The sequence below is a fragment of the Jaculus jaculus genome, chromosome 4, assembly GCF_020740685.1.
Source record: "Jaculus jaculus isolate mJacJac1 chromosome 4, mJacJac1.mat.Y.cur, whole genome shotgun sequence".
In the NCBI taxonomy this organism is placed as follows: Eukaryota; Metazoa; Chordata; class Mammalia; order Rodentia; family Dipodidae; genus Jaculus; species Jaculus jaculus.
Window position 1 is genome coordinate 113,250,936 of NC_059105.1, and position 26,287 is coordinate 113,277,222.

General features: G+C 44.4%; 1 protein-coding gene across 1 annotated transcript in view; it reads left to right on the plus strand.

Moving 5' to 3' along the window:
* Positions 1 to 4,502: 4,502 nt before the first annotated feature.
* The window catches only part of Creg2 (cellular repressor of E1A stimulated genes 2), a 47,065-nt gene continuing 25,280 nt past the window's right edge, over positions 4,503 to 26,287 (plus strand). Inside the window, exons 1-2 of the mRNA XM_045148267.1 lie at positions 4,503 to 4,942; positions 7,510 to 7,679. Coding sequence (XP_045004202.1) covers positions 4,526 to 4,942; positions 7,510 to 7,679 — 587 coding nt within the window. The 5' untranslated portion in view covers positions 4,503 to 4,525. The remainder of the gene's footprint in view (positions 4,943 to 7,509; positions 7,680 to 26,287) is intronic.

Sequence of the window (26,287 nt, forward strand, 5' to 3'; positions counted from 1 at the left end):
GGTAAGTCTTCACTGTCAACTTGACTGGACTTGGAAGTACCTAGGAGAGAGTGAAGCACATCTCTGGGTGTGTCTGTGTGGGTGTCCCCACAGGATTAACTGAGGGGGGAAGAATAAGGTTGAACCATAGGTAACAAAACCCATGGTCTAGGGACACTGATGGAGTAAAAAGAAGAAAGCTACCAGAGCCTTTCCATGCCCCTTTCTTTGTTTCTTAGATGCCATGGCACAAACTGCTCCACTTGCCATGCTTCTCTCACCATGATGGGCTGGGTCCTCTGCAACTGTGAGCCAAAATAAATCTTTCTTCTTTTAAGTTGTCTAGTCATGTAATTTGATCATAGTATAGGAAAATAACTAATACAACTGTTTACTGGGCAAAAGCAAAATGGAATAACAAGGAAATACTGCTAATATGTCACATTTGGGAGAAGAGAATAAACTTTTAGAAAAACTGGCAATAACCTGGCTTGATAAGAATGTGGAAAAGAGTTGGGTGTGGTGGTGCATGCTTTAAATCCTAGCACTCAGGAGGCAGAGGTAGGAGAATTGCCCTAAGTTTGAGGCCACCTTGAGACTACAGAATGAATTCTAGGTCAGCCTAGGCTAGAGTGAAACCCTACCTCAAAAAAAAAAAAAAAAAATGTCAGGCATGGTGGCGCATGCCTTTAATCCCAGCACTTGGGAGGCAGAGGTAGGAGGACTGCCATGAGTTCAAGGCCACCCTGAGACTCCATAGTGAATTCCAGGTCAGCCTGGGCTAGAGTGAGACCCTACCTCAAAAAACAAAACAAAAAAATAATGTGGATGGAAAGCAGAATGTCTCATACTGTGGTGGTAAAATTTGGTATAATTGCTTTCTAAATCACTGTGTCATCATATAACAGAGTGAAACACATGCCTTCACATATCTTTACTAACCTGGATAGCTCTCTAGTAGTCTGGGGGAATAGGCTCTAAGTCTGTCTAAAGGATACACTATCCCTGGATTTTCAAGATTGTCAGGTCTGGACTACATAGGAGTGTAATAAATTCAAGGAAAAGTATCTCCCAAAACTTGAGTGTGAGGGATCTGGTAGGTACTTGGAGTAAACAGTCAAAACCAAGCACCACTTTTTGTTATGTGCCAAGCAGTTACCACGTCCTGTCCTGGCATACATTATATGGTGGGATTCGAAAAGATGTTACTAATCCTCTTCAATCCCCTTTGAGTTTGGATCTATTTTGTGAAAATACAAGAATCAAAAAGCTTAACATAGGTAAAGCTAACTAACAAATTTTGACCAAACAGGAGTCCTACTAGGTTCGGCACCTGAGCTTACTCTACCCATCATGGGGCTGGGCAGCTGCCTACCTCCTCAGTGGTTCCACCAGCTCAGCCATAGCATGAGAAAGGGTAGACTGACCCTCCAGAAAATAACCTTGCAGGGGCAGAGACCAGCATGAGCCATTCCTCCTTCCAGACTGTTCCATCAGATGAGGTCCTTTCCTGATATTGGAACAGACATTCTTTCTCCTCTGTGAAAACATACAGCAAGGATGAGCATGTCTCCAATACCAAGTACCTGACACCCGAACCCAGTGAGGGAGATGTGCCTATCCAAATCCAGTGAAGAAGATGTAACTGTCCCCATTTTGTAGACAAGGAAGTGAAGACATAAAAATCAGATGGCATACCAATATTGCACAACCATAGCACAGGCAGGATGTGGATTTGTTCAAGTCCAGAGGCTATGTTTTTTATTTATTTATTTTTATTTATTAACAGGTAGATTGATTAATTTTTGAGAGAGTCTCATTTACTGAACTTCTGATCCTCTTCTCAGTACCTCAAAAGTGCTGAGATTACAGTCCTCTATCACCATGTCTGGCTGCAGAGGCCATGTTTGTAATGACTTAACTATACTGCCTCTCAAGAATATGGGACACACCTTCCTGGGGGAGAAATAAAGAGAAAAGAAATATCAAGCAATGAAAGAAGCCATGGGCATAGAGACATGACTCAAAAGAGGAATAAGAAAACAAGGCTGGGTCTGGAGAGATGCTTTAGTGGTTAAGGCACTTGCCTGCAAAGTCAAAGCACCCAGGTTCAATTCCCCAGGACCCACGTAAGCCAGATGCACAAGGTGGCACATGTGTCTGGAGATTATTTTTTCCAGTGGCTGAAGGCCCTGGCATGCCCATTCTCTCTCTGCCTCTTTCTCTCTCTCAAATAAATAAAAAAGAAAACTATTTGAAAGAGTCCTTTAAAAAAAGAAAACAATCCCGCGTTGCAGGGTCTTTGTGAGGCTGTAAAAAAAGAAAACAAGGCTGGAGGCAATGCTCCTAGAATTTCAAGGTTTAGGAGAAGACAGAGCAGAAGGGAAGGAAAGGCGACTGAGAAGGGAAAGGTAGAGGGAGAAAAGAAGGCCTCAAGTCAGGAGAAAGAAGTCAGCTAAGTCAGCTGCTGTGGGGTGTGCTAGGAACAGACACACTGGAGTTTGTAGAGCATGTCCCCCACCACACACACACTTTAAATAAAAGGGCAGAGAAGAGGCAGGTAGAGGGGGAGTGAGACAGACAACAGACCATCTGTTGGTAGCGTTTGCCAAAACACTTAAAAAAATCAAGTGCTATTTCAAGTTATTTTCATGCAGAACAAATCTGAAGCAGAACTATTGCATTTCTGCTGTATAGTGTAGGTAGAGGATGTTCCCCAGTGGGAGAGATTTTGGATGGTTATCAGAAGTGAGAACATGTAATTAATTTGAAATTATTTGATATTTCTAAAACTTCTTGCTGGAGACAACCCAGATGTCCATCCATTTTAAAGTTTTAAAATTGGGGATGTAATCATGTTTTCTGTTTTCCATGACATGACACCACAGACTCGGTAGTTAAAAGGGAATGGGGCCATTGTGGCTCATGGTTTTGGTGGCGTAAGGTACAGGGCCACATCTTGTAACATCCTTCTTGCTGGCAAGAAACAAGGGTTGTGTATGAGTGTGTATGTTTCTGCCCTCTTGATACCATGGGACACAAATCGCATGCAAGCCACAGCTTAGCACATTCCTACCATCCTCCACCCTATGTGACCTCTTTGCTGGGAGCTGACCCTCTTAATTTCAGCTTACATGTCAATACTTAATTTTGCTGTGGGATGAATTGGGAACAATGTCCTCTTTTTTATTTTTTGCATGTGTGTGTGAAATACCTGGTGTGTGAATGTTGTATGCATATGCCTGGGCAGGTGAATGGGCCTGTATGAGCAAGGGGGTCAGAGGACAAATTGGTTGTGGTTCTCTATTGCTCTTCCATGTTTCCTTGAGATAGAGTCTCTCACTGAACCCAGAGCTGCAGTTTTCAGTCACACTGGCTGTGGTGGTTTGAATCAGGTGTCCCCCATAAACTTAGGTGTTCTGAATGCTACCTTCCCAGCTGATGGATATTTGGGAATTAATGCCTCCTAGAGGGAGTGTATTGTTGGGCATGGGCTTATGGGTGTTATAGCCAGTTCCCCAATGCCAGTGTTTGGCACACTCTCTTGTTGCTATTGTCCACCTTATGTTAGCCAGGGGGTGATGTCCACCCTCTGCTCATGCCATCGTTTCCCCCTGCCATCGTGGAGCTTCCCCTCGAGCCTATAAGCCAAAATAAATCTCTTTTTCCCAGAAGCTGCTCTTGGTTGGGTGATTTCTACCAGCAATGAGAACCGGACTGCAACACTGGCTGACCAGACAGCCCCAATGACTGGAGCGTCTCTGTTCCCTGCAGGGCTGAGGCTACAGGCAATGGAGGAAACGTTCATCAACTTGCGTCTGGGGACCGACCTCATGGCGAATCAAGCCCTCTCGGTTCCTCATGCTTGAGCTCCAAACTTTCCCATCCATCTATCCATCATTCCAACCCACCAATATCCTCTTATTGACCTTACTGAGAAAGCAAATGGGCCTTGTTAACTGACAGGGATGGTGCTCCTCTTATTTATATAATTTACTTAGTTTTCTTATCTATCTGTAAAAAATAACGATTAAAAAAAAGCCCCGTCTCAGATCCAGTTACAGCATTTGCTCCACATCACTCTGTTCTAAACACCCACCCCCTTTCCATGTTATATCATCCAACTTTCCCATACACCAGGCCCATGGGGTAGATACCACTATCTAAACGGCTGAATGGCTTGGCAAAGTCACAGAGCCGTTTACCAGAGGAGTGTGTGGAGCAGAGAAGTGAACGCCCACCCTCTGGCTGCAGAGCTTGGGCCAGCCTGCCGAACACCCCAGGCGTGTCCCTCCGCGAGGACTCTGCACCCCGCAGCTGCAGTGCGCAGTGTGCCACCTGCTCTTCCCCGGGAGCCTTGCCTTCTCTCGGTGGCCTAGGGTGGGAGGGACATCCTGGGGGCGTGTCCGCGACACCCCACCCGGGTCGGAATCCTGCGGCGGCGAGAAGGGGGCTCCAGTCCCACGCTCCGCCGCAGGGGGGCGCTGCAGCGCTGGGCGGCCGCGGCGAGGGCTCGGGTCCCGCGGCGGGACGCGCCGCCTGCAAGATGTCGCTGCCCCGGACCCTTCTCGCGGGGCTGCTGTGCTGCAGTGTCCTGCTGTCCCAGGCCTCCGGCTACGTGCTCGTGAGCTCCGTGTCCTGGGCGGTCACCAACGAGGTGGACGAGGAGCTGGACAGCGCGTCCACGGAGGAGGCGCTGCCCGCGCTGCTGGCGGACTCGGGCAGCATCTGGCAGCAGAGCTTCCCCGCCTCGGCGCACAAGGACGACGCGCACCTGCGCCCGCGGGCCGGGGCTGCCCGGGCCCGGCCGCCGCCCGCGCCGCGAGGCATGTTCTCCTACCGGCGCGAGAGCGGCCCCGCGGCCCGCTCGGGCCCCGAACCCGGGCTGCGCGCCCGCGCCGCCCGCTCGCTGGCCCACGCCGGCGCCTGGGGCTGCCTGGCCACCGTGTCCGCCCGCGACCAGGTAAGCCGCCCGGCTGCACGCGGGGTGCCGGGCTTGCCCCCGGGGGCCTGGGGCAGGGAGGTGCTATCTGCTCACGCACTCAGATCCAGGCTTCACTGATGCCTTGTGGATAACGGAACCAGAACTGTGCTTGACTTGGTTAAATTGGCAAAATTGCATGGGGCAGAAAGGGGGCGCGGGGGGGGGGGAGGAGGCACTGAAAAAAAACAAACAAAACAAAACAGGCGTCTTGCCTGCCTGAAGGTTGGGAACCGAATCTCTGTCTTGAGATGGCCAGAGATGTTCAAATAATCAGCGACTGCCGAGACCTGGACAGAAGGAGCCAGAGGCGCCTTTGGGATCACAGACTAGGCACGTCTGCCAGCTCCGAACAGCGTACAGCAGCTCCCAGGTCCTCTCGACACGACAAGTGGGCGTGGGGGAAGACACCACCCTCACACTGATGGAAATTTATACTAAAAAAATAGAACTCGAGAATTTTGGGGGAAAGGAGACTTACTATGCAGTGTAACTGCTAGAGGGTGCCGGCTTTTTGGACTGTAGGCTCTACTCTTCAACCCACAAGTGCTTTGCTCACGGGTTGGACACCGTCCACTGAGAATGGCATGAACAAGTAATGAGGATATAAGTTAAGTGTCCTCCCTCAGGAAGCTTCTAGCCCTGTTCAGACAGATGTAAGAGCTGCATTGTGACCTCCTGTTGTATTTTAAATTTTATTTTAAAAATATTTTTATTTATTTGCAAGGAGAGAAAGAGAGCGTGCACACGTATCAGGGCCTATGGCCTCACCAAAAGAACACCAGACGCACAGGCCACTTGGTGCATCTGGTTTTATGTGGGTACTGAGGAATCAAACCCTGGCTGTTAGGCATTGCAAGCAAGCACCTAAACCTCTGAGCCATCTCTTCAGCCCTGAGCTCCTACTTTACTCCATGCATGAAAGAATCCAACAGTGGGCTGGGGAGGTTGCTCAGTGATTATAGGCACTTGCTTGCCAAGTCTACTGGCCAGGGTTCAATTCTCCAGTATCCACATGAAACCAGATGCATCAAGTGGTGCATGTATCTAGAGTTTGTTTGCAATGGCAAGAGGCAATAGTGGGCCATTCTCTCCTCATTCCTTTCTCTCCACTTGCAAATAAATAAAGAAATAAACAAGCAAATAAAATATGAATCCTTAGGGTGTGTAGGACATTGTGCAGGGGTAAGGTTCTTGCCCCAGTGCCTGGTTCTGCTAGCTGAAGACTGGCCAATGCACATTCAAATAGTTTCCCATTCGTATGTTCTGCTCCTAAGACACTCCTTAATGAAGTACAGAGTTAAATATGAAGGTAACTTTGATTTAAAGTAAATCATTTCAAGCAATAAAAAGTCCAGGACCAGGGGCTGGGGAGATGGCATAGTGGGTAAGAGCCCTTGCTGCTCAAGCTTGACCACCTGAGTTCAATCTCCAGCACTTCTACAAAACTGGGCATGCCATGCCTACCTGTGACCCAGCACCCAGGCACAGGAGTCAGCCTAACCAAAAAGACAGAGGCACCAGGTTCAGTGTGAGACTTGGTCTCAAGAAAACAAGGTGAATGGGCTAAAGAGATGGCTCAAAGTGGTTAAGGTGCTTGCTTGCAAAGCCTAATGACCCAGCTTCAATTCCCCAGTACCCATGTAAAACCAGATATAGAAAGAGGCACGTGCATCTGAAGTTCTTTTGCAGCAGATACAGGCCCTGGTATGCTCATATTCGTTAACCCCCCCCCCCTTGCGAATCAATAAAAGAAAACAAGGTGGAGGAGTAATGAAGGAAAATGCCCACTGTTCTCCTGTGGCCTATGCATGGGCTTGCATCTGCACATCTCCAGTAAAGTGTATGCAGTACACATACACACACAGAACACACAATTGTTTTAAAGAAATAATCAGAGAATATTCTTGACATCCAAAGTCCAAGCAACATATTAAGAATTAAATTCTATCCTAAAGCCTCAATTAATTATGGGGAGCCTGGCATGGTGGTGCATGCCTTGAATCCCAGCACTTGGGTGGTAGAGGTAAGAGGATTGCTGTGAGTTCAAGGCCAGTCAGAGACTACATAGTGAGTTTCAGGTCAACCTGGGCTAGAGTGAGACCTACCTTGAAAAACCAAATAAATAAAAATCTAGAGGGAATGATAAAAGCAACAGGTATTTAAGGGGCAGCTTGTGAAAACAAAAACAAACAAACAAAAAAATCTTAGCTCTACATCCCCCTTCCCCCATGTTTCATTGCCATCTTTCCAAGTATCATTACAACCAGTCAATGGGATATTTGCTGTCACAGATAGTTTCAGGAATAATCCTTCAACTTCCAAAGAGAGCATTGCTGAGCATCTCTCACAGGGAAATTCTGGAGCCATCACTGGGTGAATTAGATAGACTGCAACCACCTGGCCATAACTTGCTCCCTGTCAAAACCACTGTGGTGTCCAGCCTTCCCACCCCTGTTGTTATTCCTGGCCAGAAACACAAGCTAAGCTCTCAGCTTGCACCTACCACAGCTCTGCCACTGAAAAGAGCCCGTTTTGATTTTTGTCAGATACAAGGACTGCCCTTTGGGAGCTGCCTGGCTTTCAGCGATGGCCCCTTCCACAACAGCACAGGTACTCCTTTCTTCTATATGACAGCCAAGGACCCTGTGGTAGCCGACCTGGTGAAGAACCCCATGGCCTCGCTGATGTTGCCGGAATCGGAAGGAGACTTTTGCAGGTAGACAAGGGTTTGTCTTTATAGACACAGGGTTGGGTGGAGAGTTGGAGGTGGATCACATAGCTGTTCCTTGAGATGGAAATGATGTTTTAATCCTTGGAATCAGATTGATTACAATTGTACTGTAGGCCAAGCACTGTGATTTTGAGCAAGTTACTGAGCCTTTGAACTTCTGTTTCTTTATTTTTGAAATGGAAAGATAGATGACTTACCCTGGGTGGTGGGGGGAGGGGTTGTTCACATGTTCAGTGAGAGCATTATAAGTTGAAAATACTATAATAAGTACAATTGCTTGTAATACACCTAACCTACCAAACACCACAGCTTAGCCTGGCCTGCCTTAAATGTTCTCAGAACATTCACATTAGCCTTCAAGTGGACAGTCACCTAACACAAACCCTCTTTTAGACTAAGGCATTGACAAGCACATGTAGTGTACTGAACACTCCTCAAATGGACAAACAGAATGGCTGTTCTATATCAACAACCTAGGGACAGATCAAAATTCAAAGCACAGTTTTTACTGAACACCTACCACTTTCAAACTACTATGCAAACTAAAATTCATAAATTAGACCATCACAAGCTGGGGGTGTTTATGATAACTTCTATTTCATGAGGTTATTGTGAGTGTTGGAAGTGGAGGAAAGTGTCTTGTGTGATAATGGGGTGGGTGGGAAAATGGCAGGTATGGTATTAGAAGGAGCAGGAGGGGTTGGTGATTGAAGGAAGGAGCCAGTAATTTGTCTCCTTGGCATGTGCAGATTAGAGCTTATTATTTTTCTAATTCGTTTCTAACCCCTTGTTCCCAAGAGATGTGTGTAATACAAAGCCAGCATCCTTTAATATAGTTTGTCAAAAACTATATAAAAGAAAGGTCTTCTAACAGCATTTAAACAAAAATAGAACAAACACCATCATGTGAACTCAAACTTCAAAGCCTGAAATTACTTCCTGCCAGGAAGATATCTGTACTGGGCCCATATGAGGGCTTCATATGAGAGACCCCCCTCTCCAACCCTGAGGATTTGCAACTTCCCCAGCATTCCTGGAAAAGGGGCACTTTAATCCCAAAGCCTCAGTCATTTCTGTAAAATGATGATTTAGAAAATCAGTAGGCTTCATTCCACTTCTGAAGTTCTATTATCTTTATGCACAGCATGATAAACAATAACAAAACATTGTATTTATCCATGTGGAAGTTATTCAGGGCTGCCCGAGTGTATAAAGTGCCTGGGTGAGACTTTGTCACCCCACCCCAGTTGTTTGTGTTGGCCCTGAGAGTCTCAAATGGCAGGACTTCAGTTCCCCACCAGGCTGTGGTAAAAAGCCAGGGAAAGAAATGGTTCTTTTGTCATGGAATAGTCTTCCTGTTGTTGATCAGCAAGCTTGAGGTTACCAGAGGTTTATTCCCAGGAGAATTTTCTTAAACTTACAAGATATGGTGGTTTGAATGTGAAATGACCCCTCTAGACTTATATTTGAGCATTTAATCCCCAATTAGTAGTGCTGTTTTGAAAGGATGTGTTACCTTTAGAAAGCAAAGTATTACTGGAAAAACAGTGTCACTCAGGGAGGGTGTTGTAGTGTTACAGCCCAGCCCTGCTTGTGCACGCTGCATGCTTCCCTGCTGATGTGAACCTGTGACTCTGGCTTTCTGTTCTTCCATGCTTTCCCAGCCACAGTGGAAACTTCCTCTAAAGACTGTGGACTGAAATAAACCCTTGCCGTACATAAAATACTTCTGGTGGAGCGGTTTGTCCCAGGAGTAAGAAAGTAACTGGTACACAAGGTTTCCTGCTTTAAGTGTCCTAAAAGCAGTCAGCTGGAGTATGTCAATCCCAGAACCCAGAGCACATCTGCTCCAGAAGACAGGTCTTGAAGCAGAGCAGCAGCAGCACTCTGACTGCAGGCCCGGGAGCTGAAAGCTAGAGCAGTGGGAACGCCAGCTTACCAGGAGCCCCGAGACAGCTGCACATCCCTGCCCACACAGCCCAAGGCTGCACATGTGTACCTTCTGCAGGGAAGGCCACGCTCAAAAAGTGAAAAGAAGGTTGGGTCTGTAATTCCAGCAATACAGGGACAGAGGTAGGATGATGGCTGTGAGTTCAAGGCCACCCTGAGACTAGAGAGAGACACTACCTTGGGGAAAAAAGAAAGAAAGAAAGAAAAAAGAGGTGAAAAGATCTCTATAACACACTGGGTAAAGAATGAGGCAGCTCTTGGGCATGGGCGACCATCCCAGAGCCAAAGGCACATCCCTACTTCTGGCTTGTGGTGGATGAACCGTACCTGTTAGTGCTTATGTATTTAGAATGTTCTTGTAAAATGGCGGTTCCCAGAACTTCTAGCCCTTTGCACCATTTGAGCTTTTGAAGTGGTGAAACAGGGTATAAATTTGCACAAAATTGAGTTTGGCCTTAGTAAGCATTGCACCTCAAAGCAAATGTTCCCAAGCAATGGAGTTGTGCTGTCACCCCAGGGTCTGCACCTCCCTGAGAATGGCTTTAGCCCAGTTGTGAGGTTCGCATTACAGGCTCAGCATTGCATTTTAGATTTTACCTAAAACATAGACTGTTAGCATTGTTGAACACAAGGGCTTAACAAATCAAAGCCATGTTGTCAGTGAGAAAAGACAAAGGGAGCTCAGAGAAGACACGCATGGAACTACGGGGGCCACGGAGCATCGTGAGATCTGGCAGAAGCATCCACAGTGAGGGTCTAATTCAGAGGAGCAGCTGGGCAGAGTCTTAAAGGACCAGCAGCATCCTCCTGCCTGATTCTAGGGCTGGAAGAGATTATCAGGGAGAGCAGCATTCATTGTCAAGTACCTTAAAGCATGTCTTAAGGGAGGGCATTCAGAAAAAGCCCATTTCTCATGATGATGATGAAAGTGAAGGCCAGCTGACCCTTTCACCTTTATGAAGCAGCTCATACTTAAAAAAAAAAAAAATCACCAAAAGTGGCAATTGCCTCCCTACCATGAAGTTGTGTCTTAGAAATTAGAAACTTACAGTATCACTGTTACTGTCTCATTGGTGCACACTGTACTTGGAGTTCTCTGTGGCTTTGTGCAATGGGGAGGTTATAGATTTTCTGTTTTATCTTAAGTGCAAGACAAACTTCTAGGCCTTCCAGCCCGATGCATCTCAGGGCCCCACAGGCCTAGAGAAGGCCTTAAAACTGAACTGTGAATCAAGTTGTTATAAAGAAGCAGAGGACTCGCTTTATCTTGTCTAGCTCCACGGGCATCCCCAGGTGTGGGGCTCTTCAGCTGTAAGCCTGCTTCTGTGATCATCATGGTGACCCTAATTCACACAGGCTTGGCACTGGCACAGTCTAGTGAGCTCCTTTTCTACCAGCAGGACACAAACCAGGAAAGGAAGTCATCTACAAACAGGAATGATCACAATTCAGGCCTAACTACAGGAGGGATGCAGGTCTGAGACACCCCCAAGGCAAGGTGAATGTCCCTCTGCACTTTCAAACTTCCATTTGATATACAAGACAGCTGCACAGTTAACATGTGTTTAATAAAGAGATGGACAAACTGATAAGTCAGTTCATTTTCTGTTGCTTTTACAAAATATTTAAGGCTGGGTTATAAAGGAAAAAATTGTTTTGTTCACAGTTCTAAAGATTCATGAACATAGTACCCCAAGCTGTCCACCTCTATGAGGGTCTTCTGGCTACATTGAAACAGTTCCTTCTCATTGCTGGGACAAAACAGCCAACCAAAAGCAGCTTATGAGAGGAAAGGGTTGGACAGTCTGGAGGGGAAGTTTAATTTTGGCAGGAAAGCAGAGCAGAGCAGAGGCTGGGCAGCACATCTTGCCACAGCAGCTAGCAGGAAGCAGCAAGGGTGAGTTGAGCTCTAGCCAAGAAGAACTGGGCTCTATCACCCCAAACCCTGTGTCCAGCAACACACACATCTTTCAGCAAGGCTCCACCTCCCAAATTGCCACCAATCAGCTGGGGACCGAGTATGAAGCTTAATCACAAACACATGCGGCTATATCCAAATTACCACTGGAGTGATCACATAGTAAGACAAGAACCAAGGGGGATCCTAGGACCAGGCTTGCTGTTTTCATCACAACCCATTCCCATGAGAAGTAACCCAGTGAGACAACAGTACTGAGCCCTTCCAAGGGTGCTAGCTCCATGACCTAATTCACGCATCAGGTCCCGTCACTTAAAGGTCCTACCACCTCAACACTGCCACAATGGGAGCAAGCATGTGGACCTTTGGGGACCTATTCCAACCATATCCAGACAACAGCAGGTCCTTTGTGAATATGTGTGGATAGATCCTCATGTGTTCTTCATGAGGAAAGTTAACAGAAACCTTCAAAGGACCTCTTTCAACCTGGATGGCCAAACATCTGCTCTTTCAGAGCAGTGTCTTCTGCTTTGCCAATTGGCTTAATATTTTATTTATATACAGTTTTATTGAATTAAAAGTCTGACCTGAAGACTTGTTGTGATAAAAGCTGACTTAAGTACTTTGGCATGTAGCTAAGAACTGCTTTCCACTCCAGTAGCCCCGTATGTAAGTTGTTACATCATGTCACTCAAAAACTGTACCTCAGGGCCAGGTGTGGTTGTGTATGCCTTTAATCCCAGCACTCAGGAGGCAGAGGTAGGAGAATCACCATGAGTTCAAGGCCAGCCTTATACTATTTAGTGAATTCCAGGTCAGCCTGGGCTAGAGGTAGACCCTACCTCAAAACAACAACAATGAAAAAAAAAGTACCTCTCTCCACTAGCTGTCCTGGATATTAAAGACACAATTAGATCCAAACTGAAATGGGTGAAAGATATTGAGTGTCCAGAGTCTCCAGTAGCCAGAATGTTGGGAAATTTAATAATAAAGAGAAGACACATGCATGTAATTTTCTTGGCTGAAGCAGGGACAGGCTACTATCTTGAGGATGGGCACCAGAACAAATGCATCTTTCTATGTGACAGACTCATGGGGACATTAATGAGTTGTCTTTTAAGCTATTTTATATGTGTTTATTTGCAAGCAGAGAGAGAGAAGAGAGGCAGATAGAAAATGGGCAGGCCAGGGCCTTCAACCAGTGCAAACAAACTCCAGATGTTGTACCACTTTGTGCATCTGGCTTTATGTGAGTGTGACTTTGCAGGCAAGCGCCTTAACTGCTGAGCCATCTCTCCAGTCCCTTAATTAGATTTTGAATGAATCTAGGATATTAGATAAATAAAATCAACCTAAGATACTATACCTCATTTAGTTAGGGATTTTAGCAAAGCTTCTCATTGCTTGCAACTGCAAATCCTAGCAATTTTCCCAAAATGCCACAGCAAAATTACTAGATTTAGATGGATGAAATTGTCCTAACTCCAGAGTATATTGATTTGGGTGACCATCACCCGGTCCTTTGAAAGTGACATTTGTTATTGAAAAGTAGGTCTGTAGTTCCTGTGTGACAGTGTAGTCAAGAAAATTTGCTGGGATAGAACTCAGTGTTTGCCTCGGCACAGGAAGGATGTTGAGGGCCCTTTGGCTCCATGGTTGATTAAACCATGTGGTAGTAACAGATGGTTGGGAATATCCATTTAAATAGCTGTGTCTGCATACAGTGGGACCTCTCTATCTGCAGGTTTCACTTCCACAGATTCAATCAACTATAGATCAGAAAGACTCAGGAAAATGTATCTGTACTGAACACGTACAAATTTTTTTGTTCTTATTCCCTGAACAATACAGTATAACAATGCAGTAAATCCACTCTTTTTAAATATTTTATTTATTTATTTGCAAAGAGAGAGAGAGAATGGGCACACCAGGGCCACCAGCTGCTGCAAACAAATTCCAGATGTATGTGCCACTTTGTGCATGTGACTTTATGTGGGTACTGAGGAATGTAACCTAGGTCATTGGGTTTTGCAGGCAAGTGCTTTAACCACTTAGCAATCTCTCCAGCCAAAAGCCACTCTTAGCATTTACAAAAGGTAGGTATTGTCAGTAATCTTCAGATCATCTGAAGTATATGGGAGGACATGTGTGGGCTCGATGCAAATACTGTTAAAATACTTTTATATTATACAAGGGACTGAGACATCTGCATATTTTAACATTTGAGGGGCATCCTGGACCAATCTCTCAGTGATACTGAGGGACAACTATATATATCTATATCTATCTATACATTTCATAAAGATTGTATATTCTAAGGTGGAAACTGCATCAAATTAAGAGAAGAGTGACTTTTACCTGCTTGGAAAACACAGATAAGGATTTACTAATGGCCCTGATGGACAGTCTTATCCCTTCCCCAGCATAAGGAACAAACTCTTAGGTATGATGGCACATAGCTTGAAGGAAGTTCAGGGTAGTTTTGAGGCTTCAGGAAGATGAGGACATTACATGGATCTTACATGCATTTCCAGTGTTTCCAGGTGTGGTGGTTTGAATGTAACATGTTCCACAGCATCATGTGTTTGTGATTATGCCTCATACTTCATCCCCAGTTGCTGGAACCTTTGGGAGGTGGGGCTTGCTGAAGAAGGTGCATCACTGGGCTCAGGCCTTGGGATTTTATAGCCCCACCCCGCCTACCTACTTTCTCTCTTCCTTCCTGCTGCTGTATGGTGAGATAATGCCTAGCTGGCTGCTCTTGCCATGCTTTCCCACCGTGGTGAAACTTCCCCTTAAGGTTGTGAGCCAGAAATAAAACTTTTCCTTCCATATTCTTCTTCTGGTGTTTTGTTCCAGCAATGAGACTGCTACACCAGGAAAGGCCTGTGAAGAACTATAATTTAGCCCCCAGAATGGCTCATTCCCATTATAAAATGAAATCAAAATGAGGGTCTGACCCAAAGAAAAATGCTGTATGATCTCACATCTATGTGAAATCTAAAGAAATTGAGCTCATAAAAGAAGAGACTAGAACAGTAGTCCCCAGGGACTGTGGGAGAGGAAGGGGAAGATATGGGACAATGGGTATAGACTTTTAGTCATAAAATAAATAGATTTGTGATCCAACACTCAACATGGCTTGTAAGGAATGTTCTAATTTATTGTGGTAATCATGATAACATATGCATACACAAAGTCAATGCATACACGAACTCACTGCATTGTACACCTTGAATGTATTTAACTATTGACAATTAAATATTTTAAAATAGAAAAATTATAGTCTGGGAAATAGTAAGGGAGGAGGTTTTTCTGCTTGTCAGACATCCCAGTTTACAAACATGTCTTGATTAATAATGGTTCATCTATTTCAAGTCTGTTTTCTTTAATTATTCTGTTTACTTCTGGTTACTGTGGTTTCTTCACTTCATTAATTAGGTGAATTAGGGCTGGGACTCTGTTTCCTAGCCCAGTTTAAGATGACAAATTGAGAATAAAATTCCATCTTAAAAAGATTCTTGGCAGCCAGTACACCTCGCACCCCTACTTCATGACCTTCTTCAGTTGACTCACATCTGCAGGACAACTAGCCTGGAGACCGAGTTGTGTGAAAGTTCAGTAGATAATTATTGATAACGAAAGGATCCAAGAACAAAATCTTCTGTTGCAACATCTCCGCTTACAGAGCATTCAGACTTGACCTCGAGGGCTTTTAGGTGTGCATCCTCTTAATGAGCAGGCAGCAAGCCCTCAGGACCAGCGGAGGGCCCTTCTGTTCAGTTACTTGGTTCTACTTCATTACATTCAGTCAATTTTCATTTTGAAGAACATAATATAAATGAAGCCAAGAGATTTATCAGCTGTTCTTCCTGAAATGAAGAAAAAAAATCAAGGGATATTGGGACAAATAGGCAGTTCCTAGGTAGGTTTGATTTGATAACCATGAAGAGAGAATCTCAAAGTGCATTCTCCCTCTTCCCTAAATGGCTTTTTTGTTTGTTTGGTTTTTGGTTTTTCGAGGTAGGGTCTCACTCTGGTTCAGGCTGACCTGGAATTCACTCTGTCATTTCAGGGTGGCCTTGAACTCATGGTGATCCTCCTACCTGTGCCTCCCGAGTACTGGGATTAAAGGCGTGGGCCACCATACCAGTTTGTTTGTTTGTTTTTGAAGTAGGGTCTCACTCTAACCCAGGCTGACCTGGAATGCACTATGTAGTCTCAGGGTGGCTTTGAACTTACAGTGATCCTCCTACCTCTGCCTCCTGAGTACTGAGATTAAAGGTGTGCACCACCATGCCCAGCTTCCAAAATGGCTTTTAATAAAAGGTTGCTGCCATGGTCTACCCTCCTCCCCTCCCCACAGCATAACCCCGGTTAGAGGAGATTCTTGCCTTAATATTGAGAAGGGGTTTCCTCAGAACTTTATAATTGATGTCTGGCTATGGTTTAGCATCAGAGAAGATATTAAATTCTAGGCCTTGCAAAGAAACCTCCTATCAGGGGAGGAGGTCCCAGATTATGAATGGATTGAAGCCCCAAGGTATATACTACATAGGATGGGAGACTTTAAGAAAGCCAATCCTTCCAAAGGACTTGCTGCTTAGAATGCTTATTGCAGAGGCAAATGAATACTAAATAGTCTCACACTAAAGCCCTTGGGCCACTCTGCTCTGCTATAGACGTAATGCTCTACCATGCAAGTAGCCCCTGTGTAATATAGGCACATCAGCAGGAGGCATACAGGGCCAGGATAAACCCACTGAGCACAAACAACTAAATTAGCAGGCATTGAATTTAATCTCTTCTATGTGACATGTAGAATCTACAAGTCACAATGACCCATAGCTACTGTGCTGTGCCTATCCTTGCCCCTGCTTCCATCTTTTTACTTGTTCTTATAAGAAGAAAATGTGGAGGAAGGTATGGTGGTGCATCTCTGTAATCTCAACATTTGGGAGGCTGAGGTGGGAGGATTGCCAAATGTTTAAAACTAGCCTAGGCTACATAGTGAGTAGCAGGCCAGTCAGGGCTACCTAGCAAGATTCTTTCCTCAAAAGAAAAAGGGCTGCTGTGGTGGTGCATGCCTTCGGTGGGAGAGTCACTGTGAGTTACAGGCCAGCCTGAGACTGCGTAGTGAATTCCAGGTCAGACTGGGCTAGAGCAAGACCCTACCTCGAAAAACAAAAGAAACAAAGAACATAAACTGTGAAATCATAAATGAACCTCAGCCTGACCTGACACAAAATGTGGGATCTAGTTCTTACACCCCTAAGAGAGCACTTGTGAGGCACTGTGTTCATTCAGTCACTCCCAAGATGAACTTCATCAAGTGGAGGCTTTGCAAGGACTGGCTTGCAGTGGTTTTCTTCCTGACAGCCACAATAAACCTGGCTGGAGAACCACATCCACTTGAGGTGGTAGTGTGTTTTCCAAGCACAGGGCCTGGCACTAGTCAGATAAGGAAGCTGAATTCACCCTCTCTTCACTGATTCTCGTTCATGGCCCTTGTAAGCAATCAATAAGTATTCTAAATAAATTGCCCTCTGTGCAGATTCATATTTCCTCCTTCCCTCCTTTGTCTGAGCTAAATTAATCTCAGTAGCTTTTAGAACTGCTTCTGGGGAACCCTCTGGAGAGAAAGCTTGATGAGTGGTGCCCAGGGTTCTCTTTCATTTTCTTCTCGTTTCTGTAGCTGTATCTTATAGCACCAGCTAACCACTTCTTGTTACTGGTTTTATTTCATCCTCATGAAGCTTGGGCTGCAGGGCTCCTCTATAGTTCATGAATTCACTAATGATTTTAGTCCCCCTCTCGTTTTACTACCTTTTCTTCTATCTTTTGACAACACCTCCTCATCCAGTTTACAAATGTTTCTATTTAGCTAAACAGCAGTAATCATGTTTATTATAGCATCCTCAAGCACTGCCAGTCATTTGTCTATTGTTTGTCCTTATGGATTTCTGTCCATATGTTGGATGGAACAATGCCCATTGGCTAATCAAAGGCTAGATAGAAATGGATACATAAACATGGCCAAAGCAAATGACAGAACACCATCTAGCCACCAAAAAGGATCAATTATTGGTACGTGCTGCAACAAGATGAACCTTGTAAATAAAATGATGGGTGAAAAAGCCAGGATACAACTCAGGATCCACTGTAGTGCAGAAAAGAGGGGGGAAAAAAGTCTATCCTGAGGGTTCCATGGGTCTAGGTGTGCCTCTACAGGGAACTCTTCCATTTCTGACAGAGGTCAGGGATCCACAGGTGACCCAAGAAGCACTGATGACCAGGGCTCAGCAGCAATGTTGGCAGAATGAAAGCCGAAGCTGGAAGGCATCTCAGGAGTGTCTCAGAGTAGTACCCAATCAGGATCCACACTGTTGCCACGTAGGCAGGAAGAGTGATGGCAGTCCATCGCCTGAATCTGGAGATGAGGCATTAGTATGGCCCCAGCAGCAACCTTGGGGCACAACAGCCCCAGCCTGTGTACCCTGTTAGGTCTGATAACCTGAACAGCAAAGAGGCCAGCCTGTCTCATCAGGCTTGCTTCTGGAACCATCTGTGGGGCCCCAGTGTAAATTGCGGTATGTAAACAAATACCAGCAGTTACCTGATCCAGAGGTGAACACTCATTTCTGGGATTCAGCAGTGTCTAAAGATAGGAGGCTTGGCACCCGAGTCTTCAAGGAACAGCCAGGAGCTCTCATTTAAATCTGAGAATGACTGCAGTAGACAAAAGGGCTTCTGATTTGGGGTTGCATGATCTGAATACTAAATCCTACCATCAATATCCACCTTATTTTGAGTAATTCACTTAATTTGTCTGATTATCAATTTCTTGATCCTTGGAATAATTGTGGCCATAAGTATGATGTAGGAATGAAATATCTACGTATATCTACTTCTGAGCACACACTTAGAGAAAATGGTAGCTATTGTCATTAACAGATGCTTCCTCCATGCAGGACTGGAGGTAGCAGAAATGGGAAAAGGAGGTGAAATTTGACAGAGCCCCGTGTGGCTTTTGGGTATAATGTGAAATATACAATATATATTACAACAGTGTTCTAATGATTGACATAAATGATTCACATGGTTACAAGTACTAATGCTAGTACTTCATTTTAAAAAATGAAGAAACTGAGGCACAAGTGTGAGAAACTTGTAGAGGGACCCACACACCACATTCTAATGGGGCTGAAGTTCAATCTGGCTGACTTGGCTCCTCAGCTTTTCTGTCACCTGCACCCTCCATGCAGCTAGATGCAGGAAACAGTAAGAATCCTCAACTTCACTTCAGAGAGAACTGATTTAAAAGCTGCAAATCCTATAAAACACAGAACTGTTCTTAAGTTGATTTTGGTTATTTGATTATAATTTCCATCCCATGGCTTGCACTACAATAGAGATAATTCATGAAGCTCATTGTAAACATGTGGCTACAGATAGTATGCAGGCAGCTTATACCAATAAAGCATTCACTTCAATACGTATTCACTGAGCAGCTACTGAGTCATGAACTAGGCTAAGCACTGTCAGGGATAAAGATGGAAAAAGATCACATCCACCTTTAGCGAAAGGGAAGAGCTGTAAGACACTGGGAAAAGCTTACTACTCCATGTGGACATACTGGTCTGGACATGGTGGGTAGAGAATGGGAAGCTCTGAGGAGCCAGCTGGAATCTTCGTGCTCTGTGTCTCTACCTGCTTTAATCTGTCTACATCCTAAAGCCTCTTGTATGTACCAGTGACTCCCAAACTTTTATTCCCAGCAGAGAGTTTTCATCTCAGAGACCCAGATTCCAAATCCTGCTGCTTCCTGGGCATCTCACGGGCACCTTGAACTCAGTGTCCTCCTCATGCTCCATAGGGCTCTTCAGCACATGGCCTCTACCCACTTGTCCACTCAGGGCCAATCTCCAGGAGTCTCTCTTGGCCTCTTCTTCTCATGGCTCCCAGTAGTCAGCAGTGAGACCTGGACACCTATAACACCTTGGCTCCTTGCTTCTTTCCACCTGCATCCAAGTTCCCACTGTCAGGCACCATCTTTTAAAAAATGAATTATTTATATTTTTTTCATTGTATAGAGAGAGATGGAAGGAGAGAATGGGCAAGCCAGGGCTTCTAGCCACTGCAAATGAACTCCAGATGCATGCACCACCTTGTGCAGCTGACTTATGTGGGTTCTGGGGAGTCATACCTAGGTCCTTGGGCTTCTCAGGCAAGCACCTTAGCTATTAAGCCATCTTTCCAGCCCAATCACCATCTTTTTAAAATGCTCTTGGATGGTCTCTCTCTCTGAATCTCCATCAAGGCCTTTCTAGTCTATTCTTCACCCTAAAGACAGAGTTATGTGCTTATGTCATTATTCTACTGTAGTGCTTAAAATTCCTAGGACTTCCCCATTTAGGATAAAATTTGAAACATAACCTTCAAGACCTAGGTGGTCCATCTCTGCACAAATGTGGGCTGTCTGGTGTTACTCTCCCCCTTGTCTTTATCCTGATCTCAGTGGTAGTGACTTCCTCTTTCAGGGTTCTATAACAAAGTCCAAGGGCTGAGTAGCTTAAGAACAAGTTGTATTTACTGCTCACAGGTATGGAGGTTGGGAAGTCCAAGATTGAGGCACATTTAGTCACTTCCTTGTTCATAGGTGGCAACTTCTCTATGTGATTTCAAGAGGTGGAAATGGTGAGGGTCTCTGTTCTTTTATAAGGATTATGGTCCAATTGATGGGGGTAGGATTCATTTAGTTCTGTCTTTCCTGCCCCTATTTTATCTAATTCATACTCATTTCCCAGCATTCAGTCTTCCTTGGTCCTCAGAACACAGACTTGTCATGTAGCAAGTGAGCACATATTCACTGTAAAGCAAGATCTCCAGGATCTCTTGCTAGAGGAGAAGCCACATGAGTGCCAGGATTGGATCCTTCTGCCTCTCCTCAGCTCCCAGAAACTAGTACAAAGCTTTGGGAATATAATGGGGTTGAATTCTTATTGTTTTAAAATACTTAAATATTTAAGATGGGACAATGGATTCATTTTCTCCTGCTGCTGTAAGTTACTACTTTGGGGATTGAACAACTGACATGCTCTTAGTTTTCTAGAGCACAGAAGTCCAAATGAGTCTTACTTAAAAGCAAGGTGTCCATGGGGCTGCTTCTCTCTGAAAGCTCCAGTGGAGAATCCATTCCCCCACTTTTCTCATGAAATAGAAGGCACCTGTCATCTTAGCTCAGAGCCCCACAATTTCATCACCACAACTCCTTGCTCTTGTCAGCCTAGAACCTACCTCCCACTTTAGCTTCTACTTCCCTTATAAGGATCCTTCTGAATACATTTTCCCTGTGTATAACCTGGGATAACCTTACCTTTTCAGCGTCCTTACCATAATCACATCTGCCACATAAGGGCCAGCACTAGGGGCAGCTTTGGGGAAGTGTTAATTCAACCTACCCTAGATGGATATGCCGGTTTAAATGTACTTGCAAACAGAGATAGAAACATGGTCATTTATTACAATGTATGCAATGGTGGCTCCCTTTGGTATTTTTAGGGTGTCACAATGTTCCTATTTATAATCTAAATGTTTTAAAATACAGAAGCTAAAGTGGTTCAAGCATATGTGCTATTCAACTGATGAAGGTAAATTTTAAAATATTCTAGGCATATGAAAGTGAGAGAAATGTGAACACTCAACAACAAAGAGTTATAAATGGAAGCAGAGAGGTGTTGTGTTAGTGACTCGCCCCTTACAGTGGGGCATTTTAACACCTATCTTTTTTTTAAATATCGTAATTTTTATTTTTTGTATATAAACATTGCATGTTGGTACCATCCTTTCCTTCCTCCCCGCCCCTTTTCTGAAGAGGTCTTCCTCATTGGGGATGCAGGTCAACCCCATGGGGATTATGGGTCATGCATCATAGGGGCAGCAATTAGTTATGGGGGAGAGGCAATGTCTCTGTGCAAAATGTACTAACGTGTTAACACCTATCTTGCCCAGGGAAGTGACTCTAGCTCGCCACTTCTTGTACTATCCTATCGTATGTCGCTGGCCAGTATCTGTTAACTCACAAGATGAAACAAAGAAAGAGAAATAAGGAAATGAAATGAATATGTATGCCCAAGTCTTCTCAATAGTACAGATTTTATTCTGAGAAACTTGGAAAATTCATGCATCGAGAACATTAAACTGAGGTGTGGAAATCAGATCATCAGCCTAAAACTGAACAAATATTCAGAGTTACAAAACTCAGAGGTTGAAAGGATCTGTGGATGATACAATGACTTAAATAGTGATTCCAGATCAGACTTAAAAAATAATCTGTGTGGGCTAGAGAGATGGCTTAGTGGTTAAGCACTTACCTGTGAAGCCTAAGGACCCTGGTTCGAGACTCAATTCCCCAGTACTCATGTAAGCCAGATAACAAAGTGGCACATGCATTTGGAGTTCATTTGCAATAGCTAGAGGCCCTGGTGCACCCATTCTCTCTCTCTCTCTCTCTCTCTCTCTCTCTCTCTCTCTCTCTCTCTCTCTTCCTGTTTCTCTGTCTGTGATTCTTAAATAAATAGAATTTCAAAAAATAACAAAACTTTAAAAAAATTATCTGTGTGTCCTGTGAGGAAGAGATGACCACTTGCAGACAATATGGTTGGGAAGGATGTCATCTCAAAATACCATTCCTTTCTTTGATAGCTGTCATTGGATGATCAGTCAGGAAATCACTGCAGATTTCTGGGTTAGTCCACTGTCTATCTAACTTTCCCTATAACAATGCCTGAGATAGGGCTGTAGAGATGGCTAAAGGCACTTGCTTATAAAATACTTAAGATAGGATCTGAAGAGATGGTTTAGTGGTTAAGGCATTTGCCTGAAAAGCTAAAGGACCTTGGTTCAATTCCCCAGGGCCCATGTAAGCCAGATGCACAAGAGGGTGCATGCGTCTCGAGTTCATTTGCAGTGGCTGGAGGTCCTGGTGTGCCCATTCTTTCTCTCTCTCTCTCATAAATAAAAATAAAGTAAAAAATTAAAAAAGAAAAAATATACTTAAGATAGGGCTGGGGAGATGGCTCAGTGGCTAGAGGCACTTGCTTATGAAATGCATGAGATAATCTGCAAAGAGAAAAGGTCATTTTGGTTCACAGTTTGGAAGTTCCAGCACATGATCAAGTATCTCTATTTCTTGAACCTGTGATAAGACCACACAGTATACTGAGCAAAATTGCTCATCTCATTGCTAGGAAGTGAAAGATAGAATGAGGAAGGGGCCAGGTTCCCACAACCCCTACAAAGGCCCACCCCCAAGAATTTGAGGACCTCTCATCAGGCCCTATCTCTAAAAAGTTTTACTATTTCACAGTAGCACCACCCTGGGGATCAAGACTTTAATACATGGGTCTTTCAGAAGGATATTTGTCATCCAAACTATAGGAGATTTTGAGGTACTTGACATGAGCCAATATGGTCACAGTCTGGATAAAATGGGCTACTATGACCTGGGAGAATAATGTGAATAGATTTGTATTTGTTTTTCTCACACCTAACTTCTTAAAGGATACTGACTTATGGATGGATGAATGTGGTAATTTAATTCAGGTGTCCCCTATAAATTTATGTGTTCTGAATGTTAGGTCCCCAGCTGGTGGAAATTTGGGAATTGGAGACTCCTGGAGGCAGTATACTGTTGAGGGTGGGATTATGGGTGACAGAGCCAGCTTTCCCTTGCCAGTGTTTGGCACACTGTCCTGTTGCTGATTTTTATCTGATGTTGGCCAGGAGATGATGTCCACCCTTTGCTCATGCCATCACTTTCTGCCATCATGGAGCTATCCCTCAAGCCTGTAAGCCAAAATAAACCCTTTCCTCCCATGAGCCGCTCTTGTTTGGGAGTTTTCTGCCAGCAACATGAAGCTGACTGCAACAGTGAACAACCAGTTGAATGTCCAGAAAAGGTTTATCTAAGGTGGGATTTGATCTGTTTCCTTCACCACTGGACCTGAGAAATGGTGAGGGCCAGGGAGCCATAAAGAAAGTTCTGGGTGTGAACTGCTTGTGAACTTGATGCAGTGAATCCTACATGGAGGACAGAAAAATTGTGAGGAGAAGGAACTAAGGTTTGAACATGACTTTCCCCTCCAAAACTTGTGTTGCAATTTAATTCACATTATGAAATTTTAGGAGGCAGACCTTTGTGGAGTGATTAGAGCTTTGTCCTTAAGAATAGGTTATTCATATAATTAATAGGTTAATAGTTTAATTGGTTAGTGGGTTATCTTGAAAGTGTGTTTACTCTCAAAACCAGCTTCCCTGGAGCTTTCTCACACTCCATTTCTCTCACCCCAGTACTATTTGCAAGACAGCCATCTTCAGATGCATCACAGCCCAGACAACCTTGTTCTTTTCCTCTCTTTCTTCACTTATTTGTTCTTTTTGTTTCTTTCTTCTTTCTTCCTGTCTTGCATGCATGTGTGTATGGTGGTGTGTGTGTGTGTGTATCTGTGTTCCTATCCTATGTATGTGGGTACACATATGTGTGGAAGCCAGGGGTGGTTATCAGGTGTATTTCCTCAATCATTCCTCACCTTATTTTTTTCAGACAGTATCTCTCAGCGAATCTGGAGCATAGCAATTTAGCTAGACTAGCTAGTCAGCAAGCCTCAGGGGTTCTCCTGCTTTCCATTTTCCAAGCTCTGGGACCTAAATGGCAAAGGCAAAGAGTGCTGGTCTGAGATTACCCACAAAGCAGAGGGAATATTGGAGCATGGAAGCTACAGTGAGCTCATAGTTTTACTGTTGCCACCGTCATATTTTTGCCTCCAGCATTGTGTAGATGGCCATCCTACACCCTAGGTTTGCCAGCCAAGTTCTCACAGCCCACTCCCTAGACCACACCCTAGACCTGCTAGCAAAGGCACTACATCAGAATCTCTGTTCCGAGAAGCTTCTGTGGGTCCTCCTGAATCATTCTTGCTTGAGTAACTCCCCACATGTTTAGACCACACGGAGCCTGCCAATTCTTTGCCTCATTACACTCTTTATGCTGGTCAGCACCACTTGACTCTCTCTCTCTCTCTCTATCTCTCTTTGACCCACATTAGAATCTGTGACCTATCTTTATAATCACACACAAGGACCCTGAAGACCCTCTACCCCCCCTTCTGAAGTACAGGGCCACACCCCACCTTGATAATCCCTGCTTTCACCTCCTCTTTTCTGCACCCAGACATCTCACCATTATTGAGACAAACTGCATGGCTCATGCTTTCTCAGTTCAATTCCTAAACAAAATCCTCTATGTACTTTCAGCATTATGAGAATACTTCATTTTGCTGCCAGGTCCCTCTGCCACCCTTGGTTTTAGACTATTTTTATCATTCTTTAGACAAATCTTAATTATTCTACTTCACTCTCTTTCTCAGAGGTAGAGCATTCATACTTATTTGACAAAGTATAAAGCAATACAAGGAACCTCACTCTTCTCCTGCCACTAAGTCTTTCAACTTATCTAAGACTGCACAACTTGGTCTCAAAGAAGATATTGGAGGACCCTTCCCCTGGGGCTTTAAGCAATGTCTACAAACTACTTTCATAACATGTGCAAGAGGTGGCACCAACATCTTAGTTGGTAGAATGCAGGGAACTACCAAATATTTAAAATTCACGGGAAAGCCCCTCAACCAAAAAGAAATAACTAGCCCCAAATGTCAATAGTTCAGAAATTAAGAACCAAAACCTACACCATGTTTCATTATCTACCTGTCCAGACAGGCATAAAAGGCCAGGTGACATAGCCAAATGGGTTACTGGAACTGTTCAGTGTACATACAATATCTGTGGTGGTTTGAATTAGGTGTCTCTCATAAACTTAATGCTTGGTTCCCAGCTGGTAACAATTTGGGAGGTGTGTTTATGGGGGTGACCTTGAGGTTTGTTAGCTCCTAGCTTGCCAGTTTTAGTTGGCTCACTCCTGCTACTGTGGCAGAGGTGATGTCCAGTTTCTGCTCATGCCACTCTGCCCCTGCATTTATGGAGCTTCCCTTCAAGACTATAAGCCAAAATGACCTCTTTCTTCTCATAAGCTCCTTCTAGTTGGGTGCTTTACCCCAGCAATGTGAAGGTAACTGCACCAGAAATTTGGTACCAGAACTGTGTGGTCATTGCTGCTATAAACCTGACTGCATGGTCTTTTGGAACTAATTTATGGGAGGAATGTAGAAGGATTTGAAACCTTCTCCTAAAACATGCCTTTCAGTACTGAAGGCAGAGTTTGATGGACCATTCTGGTCAGAACTGAAAGACCTAAATACAGAAAGAACTATGGACTGTGATCTTTGGCTTATTAGAGAAAGAAAGACCTTTGTCAGAACTAGGCTAGGAGCAGTTTATGTGAGAGGTTTACTGCATTCTTCCCATGTTCTGAAAAGTTGTGCTGGGTTGTATTGCTTAGAAATGGATTGGTGTGAGCAGAAGGTTATGTCACAGATAGAAATGAAAGTTTAAGAGCTGGTGAGATGGCTTAGCAGTTAGGTACTTGCCTGCAAAGACTAAAGACCCAGGTTTGATTCCCCAGTGCCACAAAAGCCAGATGCACAAGGTGGTCCATACATCTGGAGTTTGTTTGTAGTGGCTAGAGGCCTTAGAATGCCCATACTTTATCTTCCTCCTTCTCTGTCTCTGTCTCTCTCTCAGATAAATAAATAAAACTTTTTTAAAAAAC